Source organism: Notechis scutatus, chromosome 3, assembly GCF_049901735.1.
Source record: "Notechis scutatus isolate UNSWTSFEM ecotype Mainland chromosome 3, rNotScu1.2, whole genome shotgun sequence".
In the NCBI taxonomy this organism is placed as follows: domain Eukaryota; kingdom Metazoa; phylum Chordata; class Lepidosauria; order Squamata; family Elapidae; genus Notechis; species Notechis scutatus.
Window position 1 is genome coordinate 2,281,933 of NC_142011.1, and position 14,928 is coordinate 2,296,860.

Consider the following 14,928-nt stretch of genomic DNA (forward strand, 5'->3'; position numbering starts at 1 on the left):
AGAATTTCCTGACAGGGAGAACAATCAACCCATGGAACGGAAGTTGCCTTCAGAAGTTGTGGGAGCGCCATCAGTTGAGACTTTCAAGAAGAGATTGGGCTGCCATTTGTCAAACCTGAACTAAGAACACCCCACCCTATTGGCTTCCACTGTGTCCTGGAGGCAGAGGTCACTTGATGGTGTAGCAGTGGAAGTCTATCTCTTGGGCAGGGGCCCAAGGACCCCCGCCATGAAAGCTCTCTGCACCTACCCGTTTGGGAACGAGTGCCAGCGGACTCTCGGATGCGTTGAACCGGCAGAAGGCTTGCCCAGAGTTGACGTACCAGAGGACAATGTCTCCGTTGCTGGAGGAAGTGACCAGAAGCTTATTGGCGTATCCGTCCATGGAGAGGATGTCCTCCGAGTGGTAGGACTTCCAGTGCTTGCATTCAATCACGTTGTTTTCATCTTTGGAGTCTCTGCCGAGAAAGATGAAACCCCCTCATCCCCACTGAGCTAAAAAAAAGGGGGGAAGGACCATGCCTCTCTTCTCCTCCCCACCAAGAGGAAGACAAAAGAGCCACCCAACCCAACCATTCTTCTCCGTTTCTACCCTCCACCAAGTCTTCATCTTTCTCCTCCTCCTCTGCACAAATCCCACTCCCTCCTAGCCCTGATGTTACCCCTTAGTTGGGTTATGAAACACCTGCAAGAAAACCACCAAGCTCAGAGACTACCAGGGACCTCATAGTCCTCCTCCTCCTCCTCTACTTCCATCTCCTCCTCTTCTACCTCCTCCTCTCTACAACTCCCCTTCCTTCTAGTCCTGATGATGTTACCTAGTTGGGTTATGGAACGTCTGCAAGAAAACCACCCAGCTCAGAGAGTACCAGGAACCCCACAGTCATTCTCCTCCTCCCCTTCCTCCTTCTCCACCTCCTCCTCCTCCACCACCTTCTCTTCTACCTCCTCCTCTTCCTCCTCTCTACAACTCCCTTCCCTTCTAGTCCTAGTTGGGTTATGGAACGTCTGCAAGAAAACCATCAAGCTCAGAGAGCACCAAGGACCCCACAATCTTCTTGCTCCTCCTCCTCCTCCTCCTCCTCCTCCTCTCTACAAACAACCTCCCTTCTAGCATTGAAGAAGCTATTTAGTCGGTCATGGAACATCTGCAAGAAAACGACCAAGTTCAGATAGCATCAAACTGAATTCTCAGAAATACTGTCTTCTGTTGGTCTTTTCTGGGTCAGGAAAAAATCATCTCCAGGGTCCAAAGAACAGGAGATTCTCAGTTCTTCTCAGAAATCCTGAAACCCACTAAAGCCAAGTTCTGCATTTTAGGGTGACCCTAGCTGGGTGGCTTCTTCCCCTCCCCCCGTTCCTGGATTATTTGACCGAAGGAGCTCTGGTGGGAGGGAAGCAGAGGCCATATCACCCCACCCAACCGTCCTTCTCCTCCTCACTATTTCTTCCCTCCCCATCTGAAAACAAGTTGGTTTTGACTTACCGGTACCACGTCACTCTCTTGGTCCAATCTGTGATAAAAATCCTGTGGTTCATGTAAAAGATGCAGTTGGTCTATATTGGAAAGAGATGAAAAGAGAAGGAGGAGGAAGGAGGGTAGGAAGCGATCTTCATGGACCACCCATCAATGAAGCAGAATAGAGCGGAAAGGGAACTTGGAGGTCTTCTAGTCCAACCCCCCCACCCCCCATGCTCATGCAAGAGACCCTACACCATTTCATCCCACTGGTTGTCCAGTCCTGTCTTAAAAAGGAAGAGGTCAATTTATTGTCCAAAGCATCTGAAGTCAGAACAAGAAACAACGGATGGAAACTCATCCAGGAGAGAAGCAACCTGAAACTAAGGAGAAACTTCCTAACAGTGAGGACAATTAACCTGTGGAACTGCTTGCCACCAGAAGTCGTGGGCGCGCCGTCCCTGGAGGTTTTTAAGAAGGGATTGGATACGTCCAGAAGGCAAAATCACAAAACTGTCTCACTTATTTTGCCCATGTCGTGCAGGAAAATTGTCTGGAGAAAGTAGTTATAGTTGGAAGAGGTGAACAGAAACCTGGCGATTCTCCATCATCCAAGTCATGGTTGTCCCAAAAGTGCTTTTTTTTTTTTCCAAGAGGCAACTGGACTTTCTGGTTTTTTTCTTTGAAGACGTTTTGCTTCTCATCCAAGAAGCTTCTTCAGTTTTGACTGGATGGTGGGGAAGGGAAGGATTTCTACTCCTTGCAAGGCAGCTGGTCATTTGCATCCTTTTAGAGGGTCGTTGAGGCCACTTGGAGATTGGTCTGTGTCCTCGGAGTCCCCTGAGTGGTGCAAACGGACGTGTGGAGCCTTCTTCAAATCTGCACACGTCTCACTGCATTGTACTGTGTATCCCAAGGATAAAACACCCAGACACAAACCGAGCAACGTGCTATACGCAGTACAATGCAGTGAGCCCTGTGCAGATCTGAGCACCGGGGAAACAAAACAGGCACTTCACAAACGCATGGCACAACACAGGAGAACAAATGCATTAGGACAAGATTCGGCTGTCCATTTGTATTTAGAACCCAAAGGCCACACTTTGGAAGATAGCATGTCCTCATGTTGGTCAGAGAGGATTGAAAGATGGGTCAAAGAGGCCATCCGTCAGGGTTCCAAGTAATATATCCATCACAAGCAAAAACTCCGAGGCAGGTAGTTTCTTCAAAAAATTGTTTTATTGGAAATATCATATTGGCACATATATCTGGGTGGAAACTGACACGGAAGAGTCCCACGGTTTTCACCTAATGAAGAGTGAAAGGTTTCCCCCCCACCCCAATCAGTCACTTGGCCCAATCAAGGCAGCATCTGCTGGTCAGATGACCTCACTCCTCCTTCCTCCAGCCAGGCGTGAGCCATGACCTTGATTCCCAAGAGAAAGCATTTTGCTTTGACCACACAGCCCCAACCATCTCTAATCCCCACCTCCCTATGCCCTCAGTTCCAGTGTGGCAGCACTGAAGCTCCAAGATGGCTTCACCCAGCTCAGCTTCAGGGTTGACACCATCGATGTCCAAATTAAACAGCCCTCCCTCAACAGAGGGGGAGGGATACAGTGTCATCTATCTCCAATCTACAGCTCCTTTCAGCAATTCCAAGAAGGCTCCACACGCATTTGCACCACTCAGGTGACCCTGAGGACACAGAAGGACACAGCTGTTGGAAGGAGCAAGTGGCCTCAAGGACCCTCAAAAAGGATGCAAATGACCAGCTCTGTCTACAAGGAGTATAAATCCTTCCATTCTCCACCATCCTGTCAGAACTGAAGAACCTCTTGGATGAGAAGCAAAACATCTTCAAAGAAAGTCTAGTTGCCTCCTGAAAAGGCACCTTTGGGGCAACCATGACCTGGATGACGGAGAATCTCTACAGAGTTTTAGCTATTGTACAATTTAGGATGAATATCCTTGGAATGGGGTGGGAGTAGGAATGGATTTCCAGAAGGAAAATTGCAGACTACAGGAACCATTTTCACCACTCAGGTGACCCTGAGGACACAGATAAACCTTCAAGTGGCCTCAATGACCCTCTAAAAGGATGCAAATGACTAGCTGTCCGCAAGGAGCATAAATCCTTCCCTTCCCCACTATCCAGTCAGAGCTGAAGAAGCTTCTTGGACTGAGAAGTGAAATGTCTTCAAAAGAAGAAACAAGAAAGTCCAGTTCCCTCTTGGGGAAAAAAAAAAAAGCACCTTTGAGATCTTGGATCATACTAGACCATCTTTGTTCCTTCCACCCACCTCCGTCTTCTCCTCAATGGGAATCTCCATCAGGCAAGCCCCATTGTTGAAGTTCCACAGTTTGATCATCCCGTTTTTCAGGGCGGTGATGAGTCGCCGTTCTGGTGGATCAAAGATCATGGCGGTCATCTCCAGGGCTTGGTCTGAGGTGGTGGAAAACTCCATAATCTTCTGCCCTGTCATGACATCCGAAACAGTGACCAGCCCATTGTAATAGCCGCTGACTGCCTGTGAGGGAAATTTCCAAAAAATCAGTTGAGTCCATTGACTCAGTTGGGGTTGGTCTAGAAGACCACAAAGGTCCCTTCTGATTCTGTTGTTTATGGAGATTCTCCATCATCCAAGACATGGCTGCCATCCAAGAAGCTTCTTCAGTTCTGACTGAATGGTGGATGAAATCCTTGCCTTCCTCACCATCCAATCAGAGCTGAAGAAGCTCCTTGTATGAGAAGCAAAATGTCTGTGATGACCCAAAGTGGCATGGCACAAAGGCAACGCAGTCAGAGAATCAGTTGGAATCCCTTTATTAGCTCCAACTTTGCCCCCAATGTCCTGGTTACCTTCTGGGCTGGAGAAAAACTCTCCCAGGAACAGCCTTTGGCTGCAGAGACTCAAGTCCAAAACATGGTCAACAAAAACTGTAACTTTAAGTCCAATCAAGCCAAACTGAGATAATTAGTTTGGCAGGGCAGGAGCAAGAATTCCAGATGTGAAGGCACGGCAATAACTCAACACGGTTGGGAAGATGCCAGAAACACAGATAATCAAAGTCAACACAAGATAAAGTCACGTTTGTTCCCAGAAGATGTCGCAAACAGCATGCATCTCTTTTAAACTCTCTTCCCAACTGTGGCTAAGGAAGGGAATCAGGGCCCTTTCCTCCCCCATAAGCCAGGCAATCCACGTTGCTCCCTTCTCCATTCCTCCCTGCGTGCCCTAGGATGAAGAGGGGGTGGGCCTGGATCTTCCTCTGAACTCCCTCTCCCTTGTTCTACCTCTTCCCTGCTCTGCCCAGCCGGACTTTGCCCTTCCCCAGTTTCCTCCACAGCCAACGGAGCCCCACTCCCACTCCCTGTCAGCTGCTCATCTTCCTCCTCGGATTCAGACTCCGACAGGGGCATGACACTCCTTGGATGAGAAGTGAAATGTTTTCAAAGAAGGAAAACCAAGGGAAAAAAAACCAAGAAGGTGGGGAAAGCACCTGTGGGACACGCCTTCATGTTGTTCGATTCTACATTTCAAAATCTGCTTTGCTTGAAAAAGTGGGCTGGATGGAACAATTCACCCCCTCGAATAGCAAACATAAGTTTTTAGGGTGACTGACTTGGCCCCAAACTGAACTGAGACCTGTGCTCAAGAGGAATGTACATGCACATCCAACAAGGCTCATGTTTTCAGGACACCTTTGCTTCCCTTTGTTGTGGTTAGCCGGCAGCAGGTGTGGACGGCTGAGGAGAGCGAGGACTCAGATGTGGGGCCAGGACCATCAGGGAGAGACTGCTACCTTCAGAGATTGTGGGGGCTGGCAGCAGCAATGAGGAGGTTCCCGAGGAGCCTGTGCTAAGTGCGCATGCGCGCAGGGCTGCTCGCAGGAAAAAACCAGCTACAACAGCATGGGCGACTCAGGAGTAAGGCTGCAAGGTAATGGCCCCTCCTTCAAGAAGATAAAAGCCAGCTGTGAAACGAATGTACTTTGCAGGAAGCAAAGACGTTTTGAAACTCCAGCCTCGTGGACATTCCAGTATCCTGAGTTTGTCTTTGAAGATTCTTGTACTGCAAATTATTTCTTGTCTGTTCTCTTTTGGCAAGTCTCAGCACAGTTTGGCGAGGCTTGTGCTTATCACAGCTAATTATTTTGCAAAAGCATGACAAGGTTTCTGTTCCTTTTGGATTGTGTTTGATTTGTTGGAAAGGGGAGTGGGTCAGAACACCTTAAAAGATCACTTTCAGTTCAACCTCCCCTCGCCCCCAGCCTGCACATCTCCCCCACAATTTGTCACCTGTTTGAAGATCTTGTTGTAGAGGGCACAACACAGCAGAGGCTCCTGGGTCTTCATTTCCGTCTCAGTGAATTCAGCACCAAAGAATAAGCCAATCTGGAGTTAAAATGGGACCAGGTGTCAGGCTGAAGAGACAGCGAGACCCAATCAAATGAGAGAGGAGAAGGAGGGGGAGGAGAGAATTTTGGGGTCCTTGGTGCTCTCTGAGCTTGGTGGTTTTCTGGCAGACGTTTTGTGATCGAACTAGGTAACATCATCAGTGCTAGAGAGGAGTGGGGTTTGCAGAGAGGAGGAGGAGGAGGAGGAGGAGGAGGAGGAGGAGGAGGAGGAGGAGGAGGAGGAGGAGGAGGAGGAGGAGGAGGAGGAGGAGGAGGAGGAGGAGGAGGAGAACTGTGAAGTCCTTGGTACTCTCTGAGCCTGGTTGTTTTCTTGCAGACGTTTCATGACCGAACTAGGGAACATAATCTGTGCTAGAAGGGAGTGGGCTTGGAGGAGAAGGAGGAGGAGGAGGAGGAGGAGGAGGAGGAGGAGGAGGAGGAGGAGGAGGAGGAGGAGGAGGAGGAGGAGGGAGGAGGAGGAGGAGAGGAGAACTGTGGAGTCCTTGGTACTCTCTGAGCCTGGTTGTTTTCTTGAAGACGTTTCATGACCGAACTAGGGAACATCATCAGTGCTAGAGGGGAGTGGGGTTTGCAGAGAGGAGGAGGAGGAGGAAGAGGAGGAGGAGGAGGAGTGTGGGGTCCTTGGGGCTCTCTGAATTTGGTGGTTTTCTTGCAGACATTTCATGACCCAGCTAGATAATATCATCCAAGCCAGTAGGGAGTGGGGCTTGCTGCCAATGTATACTCAGGTGGCTTGCCCTGTTTAGCGTCTGCAGGGCTTCTTCCTGGTGGCTTCCTGTGACCAACTCAGACCAACAGGCCAGCCTTCTCCCCGTCCAGCCAAGTCCTCACCTTGTAAGTGGCGCAGATCAAGATATTTTGATGCCGGTGGTAGTAAACGGAGGAGATGGGGCAGTTGCCCAGCGGGACGTTCCGGCCGTGGATCGACTGCAGGCAGAAGTGATCCAGTAGATCCCAGACGCGGATATTCTGGAGAGGGGAGAAGAGAAGAGCTGACAGGGACGCAGCAGCAGGGAAAGGCCGGATCCAGTTCTCCAGCCGGGATCACAAGCCAAGAATCTCGTGCAGGGATTCCTCGATGGACAAACAGTTCCTTTTAGTGACCGCTCAAAGTTACAATGGCACCAGGGGAAAAAGTGACTTTTTCACACTTACAATAGTTGCGGCATCCCCGCGATCTCTTGATCAACATTCAGCCGTCTGGCAACTGACTTACACTTATGACGGGGGCCACGTCATCCCCCTTTTGCGACTGTCAGTGTGATGACCCAAAGGGGCGTGGCACAAAGGCAACACAGTCAAATAATCAAGAAGAGTCCCCTCATTATCTCCAACTTTGCCCCCAATGTCCAGGTTACCTTCGGCTGGAGAAAAACTCCCAGGAACAGCCTTTGACTGTAGAAAATTCAGTCCAAAACAAGGTACACACAAACTGTAACTTAAACTCCAAACAAGCCAAACTGAAGTGGTTAACTTGACAGGGCAGGAGAAGGAATTTCAGACTTGAAAGCACAACAAAACTCACACAGTTGGGAAGACGCCAGGAACACAGATAGGCCACGATGATACCAGATAATTCACGATTTGCTCCCAACAACTTGCTGCACGCAGCTTCCCTTTTTAAACACTATTTTCCCAGCTTCAGCTAATGAAGGGAATCATGGCCCTTTCCTCCCCTGTAAGCCACGCAACCCACATTGCTCCTTTCTGCATTCCTCCCTAGGATGAAGAGGGAGTGGGCCTGGGTCTTCCTCTGAACTCCCTCTCCCTTGTTCTCCCTCTTCCCTGCTCTGCCCAGACGGACTTTGCCCTTCCCCAGTTTCTTCCACAGCCAATGGAGCCACACTCCCACTCCCTGTCAGCTGCTCGACCTCCCGCTCCAAATCAGATTCCAACAGGGGCATGATAGTCAGGATTCCAGCAATCGGCCTAATGAAATCATGATTCTCGAGCCAAACTTCAAAAAACTTCAAAGGATTTAATTGAGGCAACATTCTGGCCCTGCCCTGCATGAAGCCAACTCTGGCCTATGTCATTTCCAGTCCCCTGGGACCCTGTTTCCCCCCTCCCTCCCCTCATAAATCAGATTCTCCAACTGAGCACCTTCACGGTCTGGGTGTCATCAATCACATTCTCCAATTAAATATATTCCCGGGCAAAAGCTCCGGTAGTTTAGTTACAACCTTTTAAAGATAAAGAGTTGGAATGGACTTCCGCCTCCAAACTGCTGCTCTGCTCTTCCGGATTTCCTTCCTCTCTTCCCCTTTTTTTTATGGCAACTACTAAAACAGGCCTAGGAATGTTTGATGAGTTGACAGCGACCTTCCAACAAGCCAAGTTAGTGGGAAAGGCGGATTCACTTAATGACCGGGTGACTCACTTAACTGGTTGGCAAGAAAGGTTGCAAAAATGGGGCAAAATGGACTTAACTAACAGCCTCTCACTTAGCAGCTGAAGTTGGGGCTCAACTGTGGTCATAAACCAAGGACTTCTTACGGGGAACGTTGATCCTCAGTGTGAGCCCCAGATTGGAGCTTCGTTTTTTGAGGTAGAAAAGTGAAGCGGACGTACGTCAAGGACTGCTCAATAGACAGTCACAATTGGGTTCAGATTTTCAGTTGTAAGTCAGGATGGTCGTAAAGCAAGTCATCGCATGACCAGACCTAATTTCATGACCACTTTTACCCTGGTCACTAAGCGAAGCCAGCCTTCCCGGTTGACTTTATTATGTGTCAATAATTGTTGTGGTTCGCCAGCAGCAGGTGAGGACGGCTGAAGTCTTGGAGAGCGAGGACTCAGATGAGGGGCCTGCGTGGGATGCAGGGATGGGGCCAGGACCACCAGGGAGTGGAGTGCTGCCTTTGGAGATGGTGGAGGCTGGCAGCAGTGAGGAAGAGGCCCCCGAGGAGCCTGTGCCCAGTGTGTGTGCACACAGGGCTGCTCGAAGGAAAAAGCAGCTGCAGCAGCACGGGCGACTCAGGAGTAAGGCTGCAAGGTAATGGCCCCTCCCTTAAGAGATAAAAGCCAGCTGAGAAAACGGAGTTCTTTGCAGGAAGCAAAGACGTTTTTGTACTCAAGCCTGGTGGACGTTCGGAATATCTTGGTTTGTGTTTGGAGACTCTTTGTGTTTGAAATATTTCTTAGTAACTTTATCTCATGTTCTTGGCAGCCTTGCACCACCTTGGCAAGGCCCGTTCTTACCAGAGACAATGAGTTTGAAAGGGCCTTTTAACCGGGAAGGAACAGAATTCATAAAGAATCATTAAAAGGTTTTGCTGTTACCTCCATTTTGTGTTTGTTTCCTTGGAACCAGGTTTGGGTCAGAACAATAATAAGTAATGATTGCCAGGTGCCCAAATTGAGATCGTGGGACTATGAGGTTGCTGTGACAGTCGTAAGTGCGAGGACAGGCCGTAAATCGCTTTTCCCAAGCCCCCTCCTAACTTTGGACCGTCGTTAAACAAAACATCGCAAGTCGGGGACTATCATTATAAGCTCTCTCCACCTCACCTTGTCTTTGGAGATGCTGATGATGGTTTTCTTCTGCCGATTGATCATGAGGTGAGTGACAGCTGTCAAGTGGCCCTTCAGGTGAGTGATGGGACTGTTGGTGACGTACGGATTCCAGATCCGGATCAGGGGATCATAGCCCCCTGTGACTGACAGGAGAGGACCAACAAATAAATAAACAAACCATGGTTTAAAACCTCTGTTATTCCTAAATGCCGAGATCTCAAGAATGGATTCCTAGCCCACCGGACCAGATTGTCACTTCGAGAAGCCTCAACCAGCTCGACAGAATTACAAGAGTTGGAAGGTACCTTAGAGGTCTTCTAGTCCAACCCCCTGCTCAAGGAGGAGATCCTATACCAAGGGTGTCCAAACTTGGAAACTTTAAGACTTGTGGAGTTCTACTCCCAGAATTCCCCAGCGAGTTGAAGTCCGCAAGTCTTAAAGTTCCCAAGTTTGGATAGCCTTACCTATTCTGGACAAATAGCTATCCAGACTCTTCTTGAAGACCTCCAGTGATGGAGCAACCCACAACTTCCGGTGGCAAGCAGTTCCACTGGTTAATTGTTCTCACTGTCACGAAATTTCTCCTCAGTTCCAGGTTGCTTCTCTCCTGAATGAGTTTCCATCTGTTCTTTCTATTCTCCAAAGCACCTGTGCCTTCAGGTGCTTTGGAAAAGAGCTTGAACCCCTGAGATATTGGAAGACTGCTATCATGTCTCCCCTGGTCCTTCTTTTCATTCAACTAGACGTACCCAAATCCTGCAATCATTCTTATGTTTTAGCCTCCAGCCTTTTAATCATCTTTGGTTTGATTAGGGGAACACCTTAATGCCCCCGAAATGATGCCCCCCGTTGGGAGGCATCAGGTGAGGAAAGTTTCTTTCCAAGGAGAGGTTGAGGAACACCTACCCACAATGTTCATTTCGGGAGAGTAGTCAAAGCACAGAATCCCCTTCCGCAGGACAATCAAAGCCGACCTGGGCAAATGGGAAGAAGTCTTAATTGAATTGAGTTGAATTGAATTGAACTGAACTGAACTGAACTGAACTGAACTGAACTGAATTAAATTAAATTAAATTAAATTAAATTAAATTAAATTAAATTAAATTAAATTAAATTAAATTAAATTAAATTAAATTAAATTAAATATTAAATTGAATTGAATTGAATTTGAATTTGAATTTGAATTGAAATGAAATGAAATGAAATATTAAATTAAATTAAATTAAATAATTAAATTAAATTAAATTAAATTAAATTAAATTAAATTAAATTAAATTAAATTAAATTAAATTAAATTAAATTAAATTAAATTAAATTAATATTTGATTTCTTGAGTGGAGTCTTAGGGTTTTTAAATTGTGATCAGCCTCCCTGGAGTCTTTACTTGGTTCCACGTATTGTATTTGTAGAACAAGGTGATTGGGGAAACTCCTGAGGTGACCATCTTGAATTATCGGTTCGCCCCGGTTCGGGAGAACGGGAACTGAACCAGTAACTAATTTTATGGCCGGTTCAGTGAACTGGCAAATCCCATCCCTGGCTGGCCCTGCCCGCCCCGCCCAGGAGTCCCCACACAACCCATTTTGGGACCCAGGTAAGGGCAGGGCCCACTCATGGGCTCGGGGAGGTTGGAAAACTCCCAGAGACTCCAGAAGGCCGGAAATGGGCCCGTGTCTGGCCTCCAGGGAGCCTCCAGAGCCCAGGGAGGGAGGGAGGGAGGGAGGGAGGGAGGGAGGGAGAGAGGAAGGGAGGGAGGGAGGGAGGGAGGGAGGGAGGGAGGGAGAATTAAGAGGGAAAGAAAAAGTAGAGAGGGAAGGAAGGACAGATGGGAAGAAAAGAGGGAGGGGATGGGAGGGAGGGAGGGAGGGAGGAAGGGAGGAAGGGAGGAAGGAAGGAAGGAAGGAAGGAAGGAAGGAGGAAGGAAGGAAGGAAGGAAGGAAGGAAGGAAGGAAGGAAGGAAGGAAGGAAGGAAGGAAGGAAGGAAGGAAGGAAGGAAGGAGGAGGGAGGGAGGGAGGGAGAATTAAGAGGGAAAGAAAAAGTAGAGAGGGAAGGAAGGACAGATGGGAAGAAAAGAGGAGGGGATGGGAGGGAGGGAGGGAGGGAGGGAGGGAGGGAGGGAGGGAGGAAGGAAGGAAGGAAGGAAGGAGAGATGGGAGGGAGAGATGAAGGAAGAGAGGGAGGGGAGAAGAAAGGAGGGAAGGAGGGAGGGAGAAGGGAGAGATGAGAAGGAGAAAGGGAGGAAGAGGGAGAGAGATGAGACAAGGAGGCAAAGAATAAAGGAAGGAGAAACAGTGATTAGGAAAGGAGGGAGAGGAAGAAAGGAAAGAGAAAGAAAGAAAAGAAAAGAAAAGAAAGAAGGAAGGAAGGAAGGAAGGAAGGAAGGAAGGAAGGAAGGAAGGAAGGAAGGAAGGAAAGAAAGAAAGAAAGAAAGAAAGAAAGAAAGAAAGAAAGAAAGAAAGAAAGAAAGAAAGAAAGAAAGAAAGAAAGACGGAGGAGGGAGGGAGGGAGGGAGGGAGGGAAGGAGAGAGAAAGAAAGGAGAGATTGGATGGAGGGAATAAGAGGGAGGGAGGAGAGTGAGATGAGGGAAGGAAGGAAGAAGCAAGGTAGAAATGAAAAAGCAAAGGAGAAAAGAAGTAGAAAGAGTAATTAGGATGAGGGAGGGAAAAAGGAAGGAAGGAAGGAAGGAAGGAAGGAAGGAAGGAAGGAAGGAAGGAAGGAAGAATACAAGTAACCCTCAAAATACAATATTATGCTATTATTCCATGATCTATGTTCTAAATATACACTAAGCAACACTGCCACCTGCTGCCCAATCACCCAAACTGCAACGTGGGATTCTTGCAATTGGTAATAAACAAATTTTTAATCTAAATGTACGAAGTTGGCCATGCTGGAAGGACCTGGGGAGATACAATCTTAGGAGGCCAAAGGCCTGCTCCTTCTGATGTTGATTATTGCCCAGGATGATGCCTTCCGAAACCAAATTTGAGATCTGTCAAAGAGGCATGAAATTGCAGGATGGAAGATTTCAATTACCCTGAGTGACATTCTCCGTCGAGGGTGGAAGAATACAGAACAACAAATTTGGAAGGCACCTTGGAGGTCTTCTAGTCCAAACCAGCTGCTTAGGCAGGAAACCCTATACCAGGGGTGTCCAACCTTGGCAACTTTAAGCCTGGAGGACTTCAACTCCCAGAATTCCCCAGCCAGCTTTGCTGGCTGGGGAATTCTGGGAGTAAAGTCCTCCAGGCTTAAAGTTGCCAAGGTTGGACACCCCTGCCCTATTCTGGGCATGCTTCAGGGGTGCTTACCCCTTCCTGTAAAGTTCTACATGGCGTAAGGCCTGGTTACTTGAGGACAACTTATTTGAAATCCCACCCAGCCATTAGACCACCCTAGAAAGTTTTGTAGATGTAAAATTACTACCAACCTGCCTTCTATGGAAGACCTGTATTTTGCAGGAGTCCAAAAGAGGGCTGGGAAAATATCTACAGACCCCTCACATCCCGGACATAAACTGTTTCAATTCCTACCCTGAAAACGACGCTATAGAGCCCTGCACACCAGAACAATTAGACACAAGTGTTAGGGATAACATTGTTTTACCCTAACTGTTTTGGGTAAAGATAATAAAATGATGAATCATGGTTTGTCAGATAAAGTGTATGTGACTTTAAGCTAAAGGAATGTAATTAAGGGTGCAGCTGTAAAAGTACTATATAAGCAGCAAGGCACTCTCTGGCTCTTACTGGCTGGCTTATTGAAGACTGCATTCTTGCTGGATCGGGGAGGAGAAGAAGTGTTGGATTACTTTGAAGATATTTCTCAACGGAGAGAAGATAAGTTTTGGACAGATTTATTATATGTGTACTGACACTGGCTATTCAACACGGACTTTGCAAATAGAGTATCCCTGACAAGACTTGACTGAAATTGATCTATGACTACTGGACTGTTTACATGACTATGCTATAATTCTTAAATGGAATAAAGTATAATTTTGATAGCACAAGCGTATCTGTATTTTTACTGCGTGTTAACGAGAAGGCTTATCTCACACATTTACCTGTCTTCCTATCTGACTTCGCTGTACGTTCTGTTTAGTTTGTTTTCCTTAACACCCGTTGGGGAATCCAGGCTTAACAACAAGGACGTTTTTTTTCCCAAAAGCCATCACTCTGCTAAACAAATAACTCCCTCAACACTGTCCAACTATTTACAAAGTCTGTACTACTATCACTATTAATCTTTTCATCGCTCCTTATCGCCCCTCCCCTCCCACTTGTGACTGTCTGACTGTAACTTTGTCACTTGTACCCTAAGGATTTTTATTGACTGTTTCCTAGTATGATTTGATTGCTTATTGTACCCTATGACTATCATTAAGTGTTGGACCTGATGACTGATGAATGTATCTTTTCTTTTTATGTACGCTGAGAGCATATCAGCATATCAGCATTAGGAGCCTCTGTGGCGCAGCGGTTAGGGTGCAGTATTGCAAGCTACTTCTGCAGCCAGCTGCCTACAATTTGGCAGTTCAAATCCCACCAGGCTGAAGGTTGACTCAGCCTTCCCTCCTTCCGAGGTGGGTCAAATCAGGACCCAGATTGATGGGGACAATGTGCTGACTCTGCAAACCGCTCAGAGAGGGCTGGAAAGCATTATAAAGCGGTATATATAAGTCTATGTGCTATGGCTATGTGTACCAAGACAGATTTATTGTGTGTCTAATCACACTTGGCCAATCAATAAAAGAATTCATTCATTCCTTTGATTTGCAGTCTCCATCAAAAGGAGCGGATGGATTTCAGGCATCTTTGGAAGAGGGGCCCAAGAGGCCATCTAGGTCCAAAGTGAACAGCCTGTTAGGGATAACATTGTTTTACCCTAACTGTTTTGGGTAAAGATAATAAAATGATGAATCATGGTTTGTCAGATAAAGTGTATGTGACTTTAAGCTAAAGGAATGTAATTAAGGGTGCAGCTGTAAAAGTACTATATAAGCAGCAAGGCACTCTCTGGCTCTTACTGGCTGGCTTATTGAAGACTGCATTCTTGCTGGATCGGGGAGGAGAAGAAGTGTTGGATTACTTTGAAGATATTTCTCAACGGAGAGAAGATAAGTTTTGGACAGATTTATTGTAAGTGTACTGACATTGGCTATTCAACACGGACTTTGCAAATAGAGTATCCCTGACAAGACTTGACTGATATGATATATGACTAATGGACCGTTTATTTGACTATGCTATAATTCTTAAATGGAATAAACAATATTTTTGATAGCACAAGCGTATCTGTATTTTTACTGCGTGTTAACCAGAAAACTTATCTCACACATTTACCTGTCTTCCTATCTGACTTCGCTGCACGTTCTGTTTAGTTTGTTTTTCCTTAACACCCGTTGGGAAACACAGCCCCCCTCTCAAAAGAAAGGGGAGGGATAGGACAGAATCCATCTCCAGTCTACAATACCGTCCTTTCAGCAGATCCAAGAAGGCTCCACCCACCCATTGGCACCACTCAGGT

At 47.2% G+C, this 14,928-nt stretch overlaps 1 protein-coding gene across 1 annotated transcript in view; it reads right to left on the reverse strand.

The window, feature by feature from the left end:
* EFCAB8 (EF-hand calcium binding domain 8) overlaps positions 1 to 14,928 on the reverse strand; it is a 65,419-nt gene that overhangs the window by 31,828 nt on the left and 18,663 nt on the right. Inside the window, exons 10-16 of the mRNA XM_087958973.1 lie at positions 10,304 to 10,371; positions 9,392 to 9,540; positions 6,713 to 6,850; positions 5,763 to 5,858; positions 3,763 to 3,990; positions 1,487 to 1,557; positions 251 to 458 (exon numbers count right to left, since the gene is read on the reverse strand). Coding sequence (XP_087815099.1) covers positions 251 to 458; positions 1,487 to 1,557; positions 3,763 to 3,990; positions 5,763 to 5,858; positions 6,713 to 6,850; positions 9,392 to 9,540; positions 10,304 to 10,371 — 958 coding nt within the window. The remainder of the gene's footprint in view (positions 1 to 250; positions 459 to 1,486; positions 1,558 to 3,762; positions 3,991 to 5,762; positions 5,859 to 6,712; positions 6,851 to 9,391; positions 9,541 to 10,303; positions 10,372 to 14,928) is intronic.